The 20677-nt window shown below is 45.7% G+C and overlaps 2 protein-coding genes across 3 annotated transcripts in view; one reads left to right on the forward strand and one right to left on the reverse strand.

The window, feature by feature from the left end:
* Positions 1-392: 392 nt before the first annotated feature.
* LOC308373587 (5-hydroxytryptamine receptor 1D) lies at positions 393-2496 on the forward strand (the record flags this gene model as incomplete). The annotated part of the gene is made up of 3 exons (XM_080849158.1): positions 393-552; positions 824-984; positions 1153-2496. The coding sequence occupies 3 exons, from the start codon at positions 393-395 to the stop codon at positions 2494-2496; spliced, it is 1665 nt and encodes a 554-aa protein (XP_080705284.1).
* A 2865-nt stretch (positions 2497-5361) lies between these two features.
* slc35f3b (solute carrier family 35 member F3b) overlaps positions 5362-20677 on the reverse strand; it is a gene marked incomplete at both ends in the record, with an annotated part of 57240 nt that continues 41924 nt past the window's right edge. For both annotated transcript variants that reach the window (XM_080849358.1, XM_080849359.1), the window contains 6 exons: positions 5362-5603; positions 5773-5862; positions 6111-6303; positions 7723-7848; positions 13214-13433; positions 16739-17081. In XM_080849358.1, the coding sequence (XP_080705484.1) occupies positions 5362-5603; positions 5773-5862; positions 6111-6303; positions 7723-7848; positions 13214-13433; positions 16739-17081 (1214 nt within the window). The remainder of the gene's footprint in view (positions 5604-5772; positions 5863-6110; positions 6304-7722; positions 7849-13213; positions 13434-16738; positions 17082-20677) is intronic.

Genomic DNA, 20677 nt, shown 5'->3' on the forward strand with positions numbered 1-20677 from the left:
TGAAGACGTTAAACAACTGGTTCAATGGCAAAACCCTGTGATGAACGCATTTAGCGAGGTGATTTAGAACCCACCTTATCGCCACGCCTAGTTCCCTGCGCAGGTGTGAGGCTGGAGACGTTGGTAGCAGCTTTACCGTTTAGAGGGTCAAATTGGGCTAAGGGGAAAGTAAATATAACACTAGTAATTTTGGTAATATAGACAGCATAAGAAGAAACTTTAATCGACGGATAAAACCGGGGTATATTGTGACAGAATCGATAAAGCACATTCGATGGCATGGATTTACATCAAGATTGTGTTTTGAATTTTAAAATACTCCAGGTCTGTGGGCAAGTGCTTAAACTCTGACACCATCATCTTTCGGACAGGGTGAATGCGGCTGTATTGAGATGGATCCTTTGGAGTATCGGTGGCTTGATCAGAGCGATCCTCTGATTAGTGAGATGCGACTTGCTAGAAATCTGACGGCGTTACGTCTGAACTTCAGTCCTAGGACCAAACTAATTTTGGAGGTGCTGATGGTGCTGATGTGTGTTGGAGCCGTGACAGGTGACTTTAAACTGCCCCACCTGCCACAGGGATGAGAGGAACTGATTGTTTATTTTTTTGATTGCGTGTGTATTATGTAAAGTATCGTCTTCATAGTCACATGCTAAGATATTTTAAGACCCATTCAACTTGAAAATACCAAAATTATTATCTATGTACTTTAAATAATAAGGATTCTGGAAGAGTCTACATAGGTATTGTTAAAAAATTCACAAAAAATACCCTAAGTGCTTTTTTAACTTTGTCAAATTCATTCCTCTATTTTTCATAGGCAACATCCTTGTAATATTGACTGTCGCCGCTACGAAGACATTCCACTGTGTGACGTCAATTCTCATAATTAATTTGGCCATCAGTGACTTCCTGGTGGGAATTGGTGTCATGCCTTTTCTTGCTGTCTCCCTCATGAACAATGGCTGGGTGGAGTGCACTGTTAGTAGATCTGTTTGTGAGTTTCAATGTGTAGCCTAATGAATAATCATTCACTTAGTTCATTTAATTTATGTGTGATTAAGATAACTTATATATTTTTTTTAAGTAAGTGTGGACAAATGAATTGTTAATTTAACTAATGTAATTATTGATCTTGTCTGCTCACAGGATCTGTGTCTGTATGTGGGCTACACCTCATCGGTGTACTGCACTGCCTCTGTTCTGACCCTAGCTGCCATCGCTCTGGACCGCTACCACTCCATAGTGGACTGCCTGCGCTACAGCTCACGCTGCACAGCTTGGCGGACTGGGACAGCCGTTCTCTGGATCTGGGTTCAGGCGGCTCTCACCAGCTGCCCCCCCCTGATGGGCTGGGGCACGGTGGACTACGTGGGCCCCATGTTCAGCTGTGCCGTGAACTGGTCCAGCAGCACCACCTACACCATCTTCATGGCCACCCTCACGTTCCTCTTGCCCGCCACGGTCATCCTCTTCTGCTACGTGAAGATCGTGCGCGTGGCCCGCAGTCACGCTCGGAGGATCCACAACCTGGAGGATCAGCTCAACCGCAACAGGAGGTGCCCTACTGTGTCCCTACCCAACACCAACACAGCCCAGGACACCCATGCTCCATCCAGCCTGGTGTATTATCTTAATGGGGGGTTCCTGACTGAGGGGCCCATGGGTGGGGGTGGGTCTGGGTCTTCTCTATCTGATTCTCCAGCCATGCACTCCTGTAGTGAGTCCAGCACTCAGGGCTCCAGCACCAGCAACAGTTCCAGCTCGGACCGACTGCACACTTTCATTGCCCAGCTCCAGAGTAGCAGCAACCAGCCCCAGAATCCCACCCTCCCCTCCCAGGGCCATTCGCATGGCGTCAGACGTCTCTTTATGGTCATAGCTGCCTTCTTCCTGTGCTGGACGCCTTACATCGGCGTGGCCATGGTGCAGGCCACCGAGAAAGCCCTATCACTGCCCTCCAGCCTGGTCCCGCCCTCTGCCGTTACCTTCTCCTATTGGCTGGTGCTGCTGAACTCTGACATCAACCCCTTGCTCTACGCCCTGCTCAGCAAGCGCTTCCAGGGGGCACTTAGGAGCCTTCAGCAGAAGATCCAGGCCAGGCTGGGAGGCCTGGTAGGGAGAGGAGGGGAGGAGAGAGCAGAAGGGGAAGGCAGAAGGGAGGGTAGTCCCTGCTCTGAGGCTGCACCTAGCCACAGGGGCACCAGTCCCACCCCGGGGGGCACCAGATACTCCTCTGTCTTCACTCTCAACTCCTCTCTGGAAAGTTGTAGGGAGTTTGTCAATGATGTGCCTGTCCAAGCTGGCCCCTCTTCCTCCTCGACCCTGTGGTGTAGCTGTGAGAACAGAGGCCCCATGAGGCTAAACTGTCTGCAGGTCCCCTCCCAGCCACAAGGGGGAGACAGACTCCCCCGTCCAACCGCCTCTCAGGAGAGACAGGCCACCTTCTTCTTTGGCCAGATCACAGTCAAAGTTGAGCATGACATTTGCTGACAATGAGATCCACGTTATAAGTTCAGTATATGGAGTCATGCACTCCTTAACTAATAAGTATTCAATGGTCAGGTTTCGGCAGGAAACTTATTTCTGTTACTATGCGTTTAATCACAATCTAAGTAAAAGAATTTCACTTCCTCTAATTCCATTTCTACCATCCAAGCATACTATACAGAATAAAGCAGGGTCACTGAGGGTTCACACCGTTACAGGGGATTACAGAAGTGTAGCGTCACACTGCTTTTATTTCCAGTGATGCCACAACATCTCAAGCTTTACTTAAGATTTCAGACACGCACTTCCATCTTAAAGCAAGGTAACCTTGAAAGATGGCAACCCCTCCTTAGAATACACAACAAATACAAATGCACACCCTATTACTAAATTACTAAAGTTTATGTCAAGATCTCAGATGCACCCCTTTTAAGCATATGTAACAAATTACAAATATAGGATGAATGTCCTGACCTCTCTACATTTCAAAGTATAAGTTACCTGCTGATATGTAAATAGTTATTTAAGGTTAAATAAAAAAGACTGTGTAATGCAATGTATAACACATTTTAATTATCATTGTGTGATAAAAGTCCCGTCATGATGCAAGATCCTAGCAAGTGGAGGGCCATTGTGTCACTGCTCTGATTGTTTGTTTTGTCATGACATGGGTTTGTGCATATGATGCAATATCATTAAAAAAAAAAATTTCTATTTAATCAATATCATTTCAGGAAAGGAGTAGGTCAAATATTTTCTGAGTTCATCGTTGAACTGTTGGTTGGCATTTTATTAAAACTGTCCAAAATCAAAGAAAATAATAATAATAAAACCATTATATTGCACATGTGATTACATTTGAAGACAACAGACACCCAATCTAATAAATGGAGTTTTCATTTATTCTTTTTCATTTATTCTCGCTATAAGTATTCTTTTCCTCAAATGTGATAACCATATGTTGCATTTCAGTGTAAAAATCGTCATTCCTTACAAAGGTTTACAATTATGTCTAGCAATAATTCCAGAGGAATACAATATAATATTTATTGTCATTGTAAAAATGACAATGGGAAATAGTGCCGCTTTAATCTATTGCGAAATGGTATGAAATGGCAGCGGGGCAGTCTGCTTGCTGTTCTCTGGGTCATTTCTGCATGCGTGTCCCGTCGGAACGACCCAATGTGCCCCTCCATGAGGGCAAGTCCACTGGATGCAGATGTGACAAACAAAAATAAACGTTCCATTCATGTATTACTGAGTAGCTCGGGAAGTAAAACAGGAAAGGGACATGGTCCTGATGAGCGCAAGAAGCGTGGTGTTGGAAGCATGGCAAAACACGGAGGCCGCAGTCACATCTTACACCTCCTCGTAAGAAATGTTAGGGTTTTGTTTTCCTTAAAAAAACGAAAATTAACGTGCATTTTGAGAAATGGTCATACATTCACAATATGTTGGACCAAACTCCATGGTCCAAACTCTCTGGCGTAGTGTGACGGCTGCCTGCTCCCCTGTCTCTCTGTGCCAGGCCTTCATCCTCGGACCTCCTCCCTAGCCTGGAAGTGTTCTCACAGTGGTTAGACTTGCCTCGGTAAGCTGAGAGGAATTGATGAGTTGACCAAGAGCTTCATGTAAACCAATCAGAAAAAAACAGTCTGCAGTCTTTAAAAAAAAAAAAAAATCACCTCAACAGAGAAGTCTTTGATAAGTGATTGGCACACTCTTATGTACTTTCTATTGCCTTTTCAAAGAGAATCTTCAACAAGGAGCTGCTATTTGTTGGTTTGGCACAGGCAACAGAATTGGTGGACAGGTGACAGACATGTCATTATCAGCAGAACACAGCATTGCTTTTCCTCATGCATTTTGTCTGACATATGCTATTGGTTGTATACCGAAGCCCCATTTGGGTTACCTGTTAGCCTGCAGTTAAAGGAGAGAGACGGCTCTGTTCTGACAGTCTGGAAGAGCTTGTGAGCTCAGCTGAAGGCCAATGACAGGTAATGAGCAGCTGTTCCATTTCACACCCACAGGGGCGTTTGGCAGAGGGATGAAGAAGTTGCAGCAATTGGTAGACCCAAAGGGAGACTGCGGTGGCTTCCATCCAATTGGTTTGAGTTTGACTGTTGCACAGCACCACGTGTACTTTCCGATCACACCGACACTGACTTTCAACAATCAGTGCCTATATATTTAAGAGCTAGGCACAGTCCAAGTAATTTGCTAATCGCGTGCAGTGCCCTGAAAATGCCACAAAGATTTCAACTGAGAGACAGACAAGTCCTCAAACAAGTCTCCCGGCTCCTCTAAGATTTTAACGATAATTTGTCTTCATCACGTAATAAGTTTCAAGTCCAGCTCCTTCATATATCAGTTCATTTGAAATAGAAATATTCTGAAACAAAGATAACTAAACAGCTTTATATGAAATGGGTGGCATGACGTATTTGGAAAGTAAAGACATCAATAAAGATGGCTTTGTGGTGAGCATCAAGGAGATAACACTCTACATTAACGTTAGCTCATGCAAAACAGCTCCAAAGAGTGATGTATAGACTGGGTGAGGGGAGGTTAATAAAAAAGGGGGGAGGAGCTGTGCTTTCTTGCATTTAAATGAATGAGAACATCAAACTTCTCGTTCATCATTCACCTGTAAGTTCCTTTGATTGACTGAACTATCTGACAAAATGAACCAATGTAGAAGCAGGTGCGAGAGGAGTGGGCGGGGCACCAGGCAGGAAAAAGCCAATCCAGTTGGTCTGTACGTCTCTGAGTGCGAGTGCAGTGTTTGGTGTCAGTCTTCTCACAGGGGGCTGGGACGGTGTGTGTGTGTGTGTGTGTGTTTGGGGGGGGGGGGGGTGTGCAGGGTCAGTGAGTAAACGTGGCCATGGACGCCCTGTTCCTCTGACTCCAGGTGAGACCTGAGCTGTTGCCGGCCTCGGCGGCGCCCTCTGCTGGCTCGTCACGCTTGCGCAGCTTGGTGCTGAGCGTGATTAGGCACTGGTCCCAGTCCTCCGGCAGCAGGAGCATGAGGAAGCCCAGGCAGATGATGAAGACGGCGATGAGGCGCACTGTGTTGAACTGGATGTCACATGTGTACAGGTCCACCACTGCAGAGAAGCACCACAGGACGGCATTTCAAGGTTCAGGTTTCAATAGACATTTGTCAGGGTTTCTGTGGTCAATATGAATACAAGTTCATCCATAACACATTTCTGTTACAATCACACTTAATAAAATCTCTGCGGATAGCCAGGGTAGCAGGAATGAGTTACTTACTTGCATTGACAGGGACACTGAGGACAATACCAAGAGAAATCAATGTTGGGTATGTGATTGCAATACCAAAATTCACCAGGATGTTGAAAGCTGGAAGAGGATCGACAACAAAAGGCAATCATAGAGCGCACAATAAACTTGAATAATTCAAATATCAATTAAAAATCTGTAATTACAAATAATACACAGGAAATAATCAGGCACCAACCTAGCTTTTCTTGATTACAGATTGTATCATCAACCATTGACAATGCACTGAAGGTTGCATACTGCATGTGTGTAAATGCACTGAAGGTTGAACACTGCATGCCTTTAAAAGTTGTCATTGAATGTCTTACCCAAAAGCAGAGCAGACACCCCACACACGTATGCCCAGGGTATGTCACTGGGGGAGCCAAAGTACTCCACGTGTGTGAAATAGAGGATAACAGGCACAAAGCTGATGAAGACAAAGTTGGCTCCGCCGACGATGCTCAGGAACAGCGCTGCTTCGCCAAACTTGGCGCTTCCCAGGACCAGCTTAAAGAGCACCTGTTTGAGGACACAGGCCAGTGGTTTGATGACAGGCTCAAATCAATCAAGCACAGCAGGCACGACTAAACAAACCGCAGAGGGGAGAACAAAGCAGAGGCCGGGGTGTGGACCAGCAGAACTAGTTTGCCTCTGAAACTCTGCCAGCTTTCTTATTTATTTATTTTTGCTTATCGCTTTTTTGGCTTGGGAGCCGGCCAGCACAGCAGTGCTGTTGACTGATAATGAAGCTTGCAGTTTGCCTCCATTTCTGCTGTGTCCACATATCATACAGGGGCGGAGATCTAGAAAGCAGTTCCAAATCTCAACTGAAGTGATTATCAATATGACTTGGGGAGGTTTCGATTAAATTGTCCAATTCTACTCTGATTCTGTAAATTGAAATGTACTATTTCATTTCAAAGTGTCATACCCCTGCTCATGCTTCCACAATCTTGGCTCTAAGAGCATACACTTCGAGCATATCATCGTTAGGTTGAAATGGCTTTTCCCCCCTTAATGCAGAGGTTCCACTTACTGTAAATGGTGCAATTAACAAATGAATGACCGGGGCATTAATACCCTACCCCACATCACACCCATGACATCTGACGTCACGGTGGAGAATGGAAAGGAAGTCAGAGTCAAGCTAAAAAGTACAGTGCCAAGATGGTTGCAGAGACTCCAAGTACATGAAATGTCATCATAATGTACCGCCAGGTTGAATCACAATACTTGCTGTATCGTAAAATATCATATTGTGACCCAAATATCTCTATAGCATTGTATCTTTGCCTCTCTGGCAATTCCACCACTGATAATCACATGGCAATATCATAATTACATGAGTTAAGGTGATACAATTTAACCCAAGGTGAATGTGTATATTGCACTGCAATCGAGGGATTCTTCGTCATGGAAAGAGAATGGCAGAGAATATGAATAAGGTTATGAGGAAAGCTTAGCTTTACTAGTGAGGACTACACACACTACACAGAGTGTTCTTAGCTTACTGTAATGTAATCAGTAAACTGCTGAGAGGAGATTTTTGAGTAGATTGTCCCAAACCTCCCTTTGTATCTGACCTTCTATATACCATCTGAGCTGTATGCATGCATCATTAACCTAATAAACTATGAGCTTCATGGAGGTACCTCAGCCAAATTCCTCAAATGGTTTGATGTAGTACAAACATTTCATTAAATGGAACCTCAAGGACAGTCACTAAAAAGCACCAGCTTGGAACATAGCAGAGCCATTAGCCTAATCGCTTTCGTTTGATGAGTGATGGAAACTAGCTCCGTTGGGTAGGCCTATGTTGTGTTAGCACGACACACTTACCACAGACAGACAGCACGAACAAACATGATTTATGGCACTGCAGTATGACTGGGGATGCTGAAAAGCTACACAGACCCCACATTGAGGTGGCGGTCTCACCTTGTAAAGGGCTGACATTGATGCAGAGGCGACCACAAACGTGATCCCGATGACGGAGTGACTGTGAAAGCCGTCGGCGTACGTCATCATCACAATCCCTGCGATGGCCAAAATGGCTGCCACAATCTGCAAGGTGAGAGGAGAACGTAAGAAGAAGGAGAAGAAGAAAGGGGGAAAATAAAAAAGCGCCGGCACAGCGTGGCAGGTTATTAAGAACTAAATTGCATTTTGACAGGAGATAAATGCCTGGAAAGCAGACATTAATCACGCCTTATTGTGGCATAATGAGACTCTCAAATAGTTTTGGTGCGAAAGGAGGACTTGAAGAAATAGTGGAATGAATTGGATTAGGGGGAATTGAAATGGAATCAAAGGCCAAGAGACAAAGAGTTGGGGAACAAAGCCCTACATAGAGTAGAATATTTCATCAAGGTCTTAAAATGTCCCTGGAGATAAGTGTCTCAGCAGCGTTCATTCACACACCCTTTGCGTTATCTCATCCCCAATTCACCTCCCTCTCTCTTTTTTGACATTTATAGTGCCATGTCTGGGCCACGTTTTCAAGTACTTGAGACATTACCAGTGTTCAGCATCATAACACAGATCGGCTCCTCAAAACACGGATCTTTAAACTGTCTCAAAAAGCGAATTCTTCAGGAAACTGGGCCAGAGAGCTGTTTGCTTTTACTTTTCATGAAAAAACAAAACCCATTGAATCATGGACCAATTTTGAAAGCATTGCCTGCTGTATATATGGTCCATGATTCAATGGGTTTTATTTAAACAAATGGCCCAGTTATATATTATTGTATACATAAACAACAACAACAACCTGGCACAGAAAATCTGGTTACCTGATATGTTTCATGTCAGTTATTTTCAGTTTCCTTGAGACATGGATCTGTGTGGCTGGCATGGGTAGGGTGGGGCCTTTATTAAGTGAATGACTGTCAGGTAAAAGGTTCTGTTAAATGGAAAACCAGCAGATGTCAAAGCATGATAAATCACACCTCTGAACCTTCAAAAAAAAAATCCCTATTAGTGACAAGGAAAGTGTCCTTGAGCAGCTCCAAGACGCAGAGGTGGTTGATTTGATCCCCCTCCAAGCTGCATCGCTTATCCTGGAAACTTACTGACCCTCAGCGATAAGCCTGCCGAGGAGGAGGAGGAGGAGGAGGAGGAGGAGGAGGAGGAGGAGGGAGATAAGGGGGAGACTCTATGGAATGCATGAGCTGTACAGTAATAAAGGCTTGGGCCCTTATCTATAACGCCACCCGATACAGACAGCAAAGACAGTAGCAGTATTCCAATACAGGAGGACACATGACTTGATTCCTCCATCGATTGGTTCACACTGTTTACAAACCTGCAGCTTTTACACATCTCAGCAATGCTTACTGACCCTATCACCCTGACACACACACACTATCACATGCGAGCGCACACACACACACAGAAAATCACTCACTTGCAGGCAAACAAACAAAATGGCATGAACATAAATACTTGCAAAACAACACACACACCTCCAGAGGCACATAATTTTCTAGGTTCAAAGTCTATCCTTTTCCATGTAAACGTGTATACAGTATATTATTTCTATGTTTGTTTGTCTGTGAGTGTGTGTGCGCATGTGTGTGTATGTGCGCATCTAAGTGTGTGTGTGTGTGTGTGTGTGTGTGTGTGTGTGTGAGAGTGAGTGAGTGTGTGTGTGTGTGTGTGTGTGTGTGTGTGTGTGTGTGTGTGTGTGTGTGTGTGTGTGTGTGTGTGTGTGTGTGTGCGCGTGTGTGTGTGTTCGTGCGCTTGTGTGTGTATGTGCGCATGTGTATGTGTGTGTGCGTGTGTTGTGGTTCTGTCTGCATGCATATATGCGTGCTTGTGTGTGTGTATGTGTGTGTGTGTGTACATGTACTTCCTGATGATGAATAGGGACAATACGCTGCACAGAGAGTGGATTAGCAGTGCATTAGAGCGGTGTCAGGAAGACAAACGAGCTTTCTGCCTTTTCCTCTTTTTTTCGCCAGCCTTGGACTTGGAAATCTTGAGCGAAACAGCTCTCTCTCTCTCTCCCCCCCTCTCCCCCTCCCTCTATCTTTCTCTCTCTCTCTCTCTCTCTCTCTCTCTCTCTCTCCTTCTCTCTCCTTCACTCTTTCCACCGCAGCCAGGCTGTCGATTGCATCCCTGTTCCTCTCATTTTGAGCGTAAGAGGAGGGAGGGCGGACGGGTGGGTGGGTGATGGTGGTGGGGGAGACGGCTGTTGGCTCTTTTTCTGGGTCACGGACCCCTCCGCCTTCTCTGGCACTTTTTGTTTGCCTTCCTCAACGCTGCCTCAGCAAACGCCTCAAGGTTGAAGTGCAGGGGCAGGGGTGGGGTGAGGGGAATGACGAAATGGGCCGAGACTCGGGCCCGCCGCCTTCCACTGGTACTGTAGGCAACTTTCCATTTCCTTCTCCTAAAAATATCCCAGGCGCTGCTGCACTCCTCCAAAACACGCCCGCCGCTGCGACAGACGACTGCTCTGGTTTCTGTCTCCGCTCATTTCCGTTCCATTAACGCCAGTTCATTTCCTACTCTTCTTTGGTTTGGTAACCAGTCGGATCATTTATTTCCGATACACCTTTCATCATCCAAGAGTTCTACTCAGAATCCAATATGGCTCCACACATTCCACCCGTCGGGCTGTGGCTGCTCCAAGAGGAGGATAAATAAAATGAGAGAGCTCGTTTTTCTGTCTGCCAGTGGTTTATAATTGACATCTTATCTTACCACCCTCTCCACCTATCACCTTAATTGAAAGCGTTCCCTGAAAATAGCTCCAGCCGACACCTACTGAAACCTCCTCCTTGTTTTCTGTAAACCTCAGCAAGTCAGAATATTGATAGTTTAGTGGGATGATGTAATCCCCCCCATACCCCTCTCCCTCCTCCACTTAACGTTTCTCAACCTTTTTCTCTCTCTCTCTCTCTGTAATACCCATTCTCCCACTGTCTCTCCTGTGATGGAAACCATCACAAGTTTCCCCTGCAGTGCTGTAGACTTCAAAACGGCCAGGCTTACTGCAGTTCCAATCACACAGCCCGAGAGAGAGAGAGAGAGAGAGAGAGAGAGAGAGAGAGAGAGAGAGAGCGAGAGAGGAGACAGGGAGAGAGAGGGAAGAGAGCGAGGAAAAAAAGAGAGGGAGAACGGGAGACAGAGAGAGGCTGCTGTTACCCGGGGCTTTCATCAGACCATGGGGAGGTGAAAAAAAGGAAGCCTTAGAGAAAAAGAGACCAACCAGCGAAAAGAGAAGGGGGTGGGGGTGTGTGATGGATGAGGGTTATGGTGGGGGGGCAGTGGGCAGGTTGAGAGTCTCCACAGGGACCCTTCTGCACGACAGGGCAGGACGGTGCTGACAGAGAGTTCCTCCGGGATCTGTCTTTACTCTCCCACAAGTCTCACTGTTACCCTCCCTGGATTACTCTCTAACAACTTTAAAAGCTCCCTCAGGACTCAGAGATCATCGCTATCACAATCACCAACCTCCTAAGGGGTCATCTGCACTGTACATCTGACAAATGCCTAACACACCTCGCGTTAGTCAGCTTAGCATCCAAATGCCTAACACACCTCGAGTTAGTCAGCTTAGCATCCAAATGCCTAGCACACCTTGCGTTATTCAGCTAGCATTCTGTTAAATATCCAAATGTAATTGTGAAGCTACTAATATTCATTCCAAGCCGTACAACTTGATTCCACTGTTCTATTGCAAGAATTTTAACACTGATAACCACTAGTGTCAGAATATACAATTACAATATATATCATTTAACCTGTTCCCCTTGTCTTATGGCCGACATATTACATCTCAGTTCAGTTTCACCTGTGATCTACTAAGAAGCCTGGTCTATTTGAGCGTGGTCTGCAAGATGTCTGTCTGGCCAATCAGCAAGGTTGAGCCAATTCTCTTCTAAATAAAAATAAATGTAGTTAACTATGCCTTCTGCTTGTTTCAAATGTACCATAGTCCCATGTGTACCATAGTCACCATGTGAACAACACAACAGCAAAGTAATACAAAACATGAAGCTTATACGCTTGTGCTCAAATACTCCAAAAATAACAGCCATGAAGTGCCCCAGGAAACACATAGCGGGTACTTAGCCCCTCAGGCACTGTCGGCAGGTGGATACGTGATGGAAAGGCATGAGTTAGCCAGGCTCACAACACACCACTTGCTTTTAAAAGTTTGAACAGAAGGCTAACAGCTGTCTGAGGGCCATTAGCTGAGAGAATAGGTGGGATCTTACGAGGACAGCTGCTAGGTAACAGGTACGTGCAGTGCTGTAGCGTGATGCAACTTCATACCTTCTGGCAGACTTAAGTGCCCAGAGGCTTTGGAGAAGGCATCAGTCTGCCTTTGGGCTCCACATAGAAGATACAAGACTTGACCTATTGACCTGAAAGCATCCCACATCTGGTTTTAAGATACACGTGCAATCTTTGGTTTGGGACCATGAGACCTGAAAAATGCTCTTTCCTGAGATGGTTATATGGTGCATTCTATCTTTGGTAGGGGGTAAAAGCCTCTATGTAGTCTGGGAATAAGAGAGTTTCTGCACGAAAGAAGCAGGGCTCCTCCATAAGCCTGGTGCCTGCTATTAGACTGGGCCACTATTTAGAATAATTATTCCCCCAAAACATTGGTCAGCTATGTGATTTTTTCTTTCTCTGTGCACACACACACACACACACGCACACACACACACGCACAGACCCCCACATCTTTGTCTGTCACTTCAAACACTGGTCTGGTTTCTGTCTCGATTCAAATCCCTTCCGCAGAGATTACTTCACTTCCATTTTAAAACAAACCACAAAAAATATGCATTAGTAGGATGTACCTTTGAAACTAAGCCTTTCATCCATAGCCCAGTATTGACTTGGACTCCTGGCATCGCCTCAGCCGTCTACCCATCTCTTGACAGCTCCACATATTTAAATGACTCCTGACACCTACCTTTATCTCCTGCCTTAGTTTTACAGCTAAAGGAACACGCTGTCCAAAACATAATCCCGACTAATTCACCATTCGAGAACCTACAACCATTAACAAGTGAAGTATTCTAGAACCTACGGTGTCTCACTGATGTTCTCACTGGTGAGTGAGTAGACTAATATGGAGGACAAGGGGAGGCTGGAGGTTTTATGGAGGTATGATATAGACCTGGAGAGAATGACAGATTACCCCTCCCATTCACTTCAATGACTGATGACATGATAACTACCTCAGGCCCAGGGAGTATGGAAATGACGTGACATGTTGTTACATGGCACCAAAACCATAAAGAGCCAATTGCCTGAGCTGCAAACGTCACATGACTGATGACCACAGTAACCAAAAATACACTGTCTGACCACACTGGTGCACTGGTGACTGAAACCAGCCTTGACACCAAGAAGCTAACTGGCTGTAGGTAAACCCCTCTAAACTCTGACCCTTTGGGCTGCTCACCCGTACTCCCATGAAGCGGTCCCTCAGCACTATCCAGGAGAGCAGGAAGACGAAGGCCTTGTTGCAGCAGAAGAGGGCCGATACGTCGGTGGTGTTGATCTTCCGCAGTGCCTGCAGGTACAGGTAGTTGGTGAGGGTCCACAGGAGGCCAAAGGGAGCCACCTTGGTGAAGAAGACCTTAGCCGTCAACCCATCGTCACCGAAAAACCGACAACATTCCCTGCAAAAGAAAGGCCATACACATACTTAAATGTAAATATACATTCAAACAAAGCACACACACAACGCACACACAGATATACATCTATTTAATTTTGTATTTATAAAAGTTTATGTTAGGTACGTAGTTCATAGGCTATTTCATAACCGTTCCAAGTGATTGCCTTCAAGCATAAAATCAGTATGATCAATATCTCGTAGATCATTAGCATATATATTCTTTAGTCAGTCAGAAGTTTCACTTTAGCCTCCGTCAGCACAATGCAACAAGCTGCTCTGCTAACCTTTCAGCTTTTCAGTAATGGCTGTTAAGGCTTTTGGCTTGCAGAAATGTCTAGAACATCATCCTCTTCAACTCACAGCAGATATAGCCATGTCAACACATTTCAATGTACACCAGCAAAGTCAAGATTTGCTCCCAATAAATGTGTTTTTTTTCCACATACTTGTCCAAAATGAAAATAACACTCTAAATGTTGAAATGATTTCTTAAAGTGTTCCCCTTTAAGAATGCATGTATTACACAAACGTGCATGCATACAGTTAAAATATACAAAAGTACAAAAGTTGACTATGTACTGAGGGGTGCATATGATTCTGTGCTCTTTGTGTCGTTTGCACTGCTGCTTTGCCATGATGTGAATGTGAACGCAGTGACTGTTTCGATTCAGACACACAGACACACACATATCATCCACACTCCTACAGAGCAACAGTCTCTTGGCTGCAGCCCATCAGCGGATCTAGCGAGGAGCAAATGAAGTGTGACAGCAGGGAAGAGCAGGGACGAGCTCCGCTCTTACATGATGGCTTACTCTCAAGACCGCACTGGCAGCCTGCCCCGTGGTCAGATAACCACTCATGATTGCACCCTCTATAAAAAAACAGCCAGACATGGCAAACGCCACCTAACGTACAAGCACACCTTGTGCACCCTCAAAAACACTTTAAACAGTCGTGACTAGACGTGTCCAGCCTCCAAAATGTCATAAACACTTCAGTTTTATGCCTAAGCCCGGATTTGCACTAGACTCTTAATGCTCTGCACTTTGATCTTTGATCAGATGTTCTTGCCCTGATAGAAAGAAGCCCTCTGCTCTTGCTTTTGATCAGGCCTGATCATTCTTGTTGAGTTGCCATGAAAGACCTTTTGGGTAACACTGCACATAAAAGCTCCTTTAATAAACACTAATTCATTGCAGTAGTATGGTTATATGAGTTAACATGTCATGCGTTTTTGACATGTGTTTGACTGCAGTTAGTTGAATGTTTGTGACAATATCTTCTGTTATCTACTAATGTTGATATCATACTATCGCATATGGTCTTTTTTTCACTGCTCAGAACCACGACCATGTGACAGGAAACCAAGTAAGTTATTTAAAGGAGATCATACACAGCACCTATGTAATGTCATTTAAATGGTTATTGACTCGGATCAGTGGGTAAAGTAAACGATTACTTTCTCAACGAGTTTCTCTTGAACTGCCAATTAGATTGTAAGGCAGGTCAATTGCATCTTCTGTTCGACCACAATGTGGGAAAGCTTGCTTGTTCAGCTCATCAGAGCAAACCTGGGACACAGGGAGAGGAGGAGGGAGAAGAAGAGGGATCGCTCAGAGGTCCTACTGGACCCAGAGTACCATCAAGGGGGAATGTGTAAATTGCTTATGCATCCATAAACAAACCAGCAACCCCATCCTTCAGATTCATTAAGCAGAGAGGCCCATGAAGCCTAGAGTGAAGCAGTTTTGGGGGACTGACTTGGTTGGCATCCAGGAGAACTATGGGTGCGGTCCATTTCAACACAATAACCACAACAACCCCCATCCAACCTACCCCTCACCCACCCATCAACCCACCCACATACGCACTTATCCACCCACACAAACAAGGCAGGCCACAAGACACCAGCTCACTGAATGGGAGGTCAGGACCTTCATTTCATTACCGGAGCCTTGGCCAAGGTCCCGGATCAATCACAATGACATCTGCGGTCTGCGCTTGCCACGGCACGGCGGGATCAGGTGGACCCCGGCCAGCAGACTCTCCTGCTCTCCTGCGCCGCAGCTCTCTCCATTACCAACATTGCCTCTCCCTATTACTACCGGACTGAGTAAGGGGGAACAAGGAGTCCTGGGAAATCAAAACCAACCAGCTTGACCGTCTCTATAACGACTCAGAAAATAGGGACAGAACTGCAGTGGAATTTTTTGGGGGAAAAGGCACCCGTGTAACCCTGCCGAGATACCCCTACGTATGGCCAACTTGTGGTGAGTGAGCGTTTCTCAGAACACCAGCACTCCCAACAAAAAAATCAATCGAAGGAGCGAGAAACTGGGTGAGTCATCAAATGCCGTCAGGCGTTTCACTGACACAGCCACGCAGGGGTCACAGGCAAGCTCAGGGCCAAAATAGAAATTCCACGAAAAGTGAAAACAAGAAAGAACTCTTCCAAAGGTAGCTCAGGATCAGTCCCTATGAGTGCGTTTGATCCCTCCCCTCCCTACCCCTCCCCATCTCTCCCTTCCCTCGCAGCGGTGCCAGCTGCAATCTGAATAAACACAAAGCCAAATCCTTGCTCAGGATGCAGGGCACGCAGAGTTCTATCCTGGAGCTCCCTCCCTTGCATGGACGGTGCACTCCTACATATAGTAGACATCGTGAGGTGCATCTTAAACAGTGCAGGAACTCCCTCTCCGCCAGAGCAGCCCAACAGAGGCCCACTGCTAATCATGATGAGAGCTTCCTCGCAGGAAGTCCCAGCCCCATGCGCACCCTTTATAGTGTCACCATGCCCTTGGGCTGTATCTGATAATGTCAAGGATTCCTACCCCAAGCTGTCTGTCTCTCAGCTGTCAGACAATGTCATTGAATGTCCTTCCCGATTGCTACAGGATCTGGCAGTTTAGGAACAGCATTAGTTTAGCTGTATACAAAAGAACGTAAAGTGGTGTTTGGTTTGAAAAGTGAAACACGCAATTGTTTCTTTTTAATTAACGTTGATACCTTAGAGGCAAAAACATTGATTTATGGTGTAATGCTGTCCATACGCAGAGTGCTGAGATTTCTTGATTAATAATGAAATGTTTTGTTGTGTGTACACACAACACATGGTCTGGAGAGAGATAGTACAGATAATAAACATTATGAATAATTTCACACTGCTGTCAAATTCTGACCGAGGTTTGGGGCAAAGTGATCAGATTATATTTCTATGTAAAGCTTTTCCCAGAGAAAAATCTCTATTTGAAATGCTCAGTTTCTATGAGAGCCTGAACCGAACGATGGTTTGGCCAGACTTACCTGAACCTCTGCTTGGGCGTCTGCCTCTCTGGGTTCTTGCACATGTGGCCCACGTAGTAGATGGGGAAGAAGAGGCAGTTCCAGGTGGTGGCAAACCAGGTGAGTGTGAAGGGCGCGTCAAACTGCTTGAACGTGAGCTTGGCCAGCTGGGTGGAGCCGGCCCAGGACGAGCACACGCACATCACCATGGCGATACCCCACAGGGCCTTGCGCACCTGCAGTTCCGTTACCTTCACGCAGCACTGCAGTCTCCGCCTCTTGGCCCCACCCTCCACGGGTACCCCGCCCACCGAGGCCTGTCCGTCCGCTATGCCCACCACATTCTCCCTCGGCCGGTCCTCTCCTGCGAAACACACACACACACACACACACACACACACACACACACAGACACACACACAGACACACACACACACACAAACACAGAGCACTTAATCAGTAAAACAGTACGTTTACAGCATTGCTGTACAAATGGTGAAGTTTCCAATTTCCTCAGTTACAACCCTGCTCTGATCTTGATGTCGTGTCGCTGTAAGGCTATCTTGTCTTGATGCGTGTCTCTGTGCTGGCTCCCATACCCATTTTCTTTCCGGCTCCTTCTTTTTCCGATGTGCTAAAAATAGCCTTTCCCTTCTGCTTAATTGAGCCAGAAAGTAATCAATCAGACCTCTGAGTCCCAAATCTGGTAATCAAGTATGGCAGTCTGCTTGCCCCGGGAGAGGACGGCAGAGGAGAGGAGAGAAGGAGGAGAGGAGATGAGGAGAAGGAACCGAGGAGACGCAGCACCTGTGCTCGAGAAGAAAGAGGCCACCTCTGCCGACTCATCTGACAGGGAATGACAGACTCATATTCGCCACTCGCTTCAGGCCACCAAGATTTTCATTTGTGCCTCGTTCATCTGTCACAAAGGCAGAGGTACCACACCAGCCACAAAAACATTGCGGGGATACTTTTTTATCACTAGCTGAGGGGAAGATTACAGCTCAAACCTCTCTAGAGAGATAGTTGTTATTTATTTACTTTTTAATAATCACACTTGGCCCTGCTCATTTACAGTGCATGCCTACTAGCAAGTACTCCTCCTAGAATCCCCGGTAACTTAAGGGTTTGAGAATTTCAAACCACCACCACGGTGGGTCAGACTGACACTAATAATGTAACGACGTGTCAGAATACCACCACTGCTGCTCAGCTTACCTCCTGGTTTCTCCTTTCATGGTCGTGATTATCACTGATGGACGCTGACCACAGCTGCTAGCATATTACCACTTGGCAACTCAAACACACCCTACACAAACCCTGAAAGGGAGTAAAGTACCCTGATAAGTGCCAAACTAATTAAAAGATCAATCACTTTGGTGTAAAGTTTCCCGTTGTTGTTGGACCTATAAAAAACAGAGCTGCTCCCCTAATTGATTTCTGGACGTTCCCCAAGAGTCTTACACCGTGACCCAGAGGGATACGTCAGACTCATAAGACATACACCATTAATTGAAGCTGGCAGTGGACGGCCATGTTTGGAATCACGTTTCTTCGTAAGATGTGTAGAGGCGTGCTCACTTGCTTTCTGAACAGAAGCAAGTTATGGCTACAGTGCTCCATCCGACAGCATGAGAGTTTCACCCATTAAGACATATTCAGAGCACTTAATACTGTTTGTTTTACAGTGTGTTGAGAAAAATTATAGTTGTTTGTCTTTTGCAGGCCAACCTTGAGGCATATTCATACCTCATATATTCTTCCTCATTTATCCAATGACCAACCTTTCATAAATGATTGTGCTTCCTACAGTATGCACTTCATGCAGAAAAAAGTCACAGATTGAGAGGCTTTCTTATCTTACAATTGGTCCTCTGCAGTGTATTGTAACATTTTGAAAGGAAGTGCTGTGTACGCACAGTATAGTGTTCGCCTGAATGAACCATAAGTGAGGGGTAACAAGGAAAGATGAGATGTCAACCAAGTTCTGCCTAGCAGCAAGCAATTTACCCCCAATACTGTGTGTGTGTGTGTATGTGTGTGTGTGTGTGTGTGTGTGTGTGTGTGTGTGTGTGTGTGTGTGTGTGTGTGTGTGTGTGTGTGTGTTTGTGTGTGTGTGTGTATGTGTGTGTGTGTGCGTGTGTGTAAAAAAGTAACAAGTTCTCCACTGTTGCGTCATCTTAATAGTATCACAAACAGAACCCCTGTACACATCTCCCCCTGAGAGATTAATCAGATGTGAAGGCTGCCCTCCACTTTAGACCCCCTGATAAGGGAGCGGAGCTGCTCAGCCTTCAGACACTCATCTCCACATCAGCCTAAAGGAACCACCACTGAGACCGAAGCAGGCATCAAGCACTCTAATGACACAATGATATCGCACTAAGCTGCCTCTGCCTTTGTGACATGGTAGCTGGTAAAGATCTTGTAAGCCGTATTGTAGCCCGTCATTTGCAGTGGTCTATGTTGTTGGAGATACAAAGCGTTTCAATAATGATGTTGCCTATTTACCCCCAGGATAATGGCAAACCACAGGGGTGCCCCAAAGCCTCTCTTCTCTCTCTCCTCATTTGGCAGTGAACTCAAGACACAAGAACATGCACACTTATCTGCAGAAAATATCAAACACACTTGAAGTCTTTAACAGCTGTCCAGACACATAATCTACAAAACACTGAGGTACACAGAGGATACTTTAGTTTACACATGATGAAGAAACTGGAGAAATGTGCCCCTCCTGACTGTGGTTTACTGTATCAGTAGAGTGCAGACAGCATTCATATTGACTACTGATCTCCTGGCTGTAGCTTTGACTAGTTCACTCTCATTTTCTGTCAGTAAAGAAGTCTGACATTCCCTTAATCCTAGGCAATTCTAAGTAGGCTTGCCATATCATAACTCCCCATTATAACATCGACATTCAAATGATCATTTTCGTTTTCATCATTGTGTTATATCCTATAATGTGCATATTATTTGTCTGTGTTTACAGCTATGACTTTGCCAGGGAAGGCTGCTTACAGTATCTACTGCACAACGGCACTTTCAATATCCATGTCTGTTGTCTCAACAAGATTATGAATCACCATCCAGAATGGAAAAGCACACAACACAAACAGTTGGCTTTTGTCTGACACAAAAGGAGATCCAAGCCTGTCATGGTCGAGCTCAAGGTCACCTCCAGACGGCTGTTGGGTTTGTCACCCAGGCGTCCGCGGCCTGCTTCATGTTTCCCTGGCCACCATTCCCCACTGCAGACCGGTTTAATCTCCAAAACCCAGGCGCAGCCAAGCCTATCAACACTGGAAGAGGCAGACGCCCGACTAAGCAGTTTTCAGAGCGCCCGCGTTCAGTGCAGCCACTAAAACAACATCTACCGCACTGTTTGTTTGCACCGCACACAGTGCATGAGTAATATTTGCTTGTTCCGTGACCTTTTCACAAGACGGGCATTATTTTAATGAACTCACTCGTTAATGAAACGCAAATCAATAAAACATCAACTCCACATATTCACCGTCTCACAGCAAGAACTAGAAGGCAAAATTAACTTACTCAAACCACGAAACGCTGAGGTGAGGTATTCTGTTGAATATGATTTGGTAGTGTAATTTTCCAGAGAGCTAGCATGAACCTAATGGAGAAATAATAGAGCCCAGACTGTCACTGTGCTGTCACCGGCATTCGGAAGCAAAGGAGGTGAAACCATCATCCGAAACACTCAGACTGATTAGCAGGAGAGGTTAAGGACCCCCCCAGTAAAGATCGGTCCCTTAAAACACACCTCAGCCTTCACCACAAGGACTTGAGTCTGAAGGACCATAGCATGACCTTTGTAATCACCAAATGGCTGGCCTTGCAACCTAACTGGTAATCCACCACCATTGCTGCTGTCAAGGGCTCCGTGAACAGTCAGTGCCTCTAGGGAACGCCCCACACTGAAGTCCACTGGGGAGATTA

The sequence above is a fragment of the Sprattus sprattus genome, assembly GCF_963457725.1.
Source record: "Sprattus sprattus genome assembly, chromosome: 12".
Taxonomy (NCBI): Eukaryota; Metazoa; Chordata; class Actinopteri; order Clupeiformes; family Clupeidae; genus Sprattus; species Sprattus sprattus.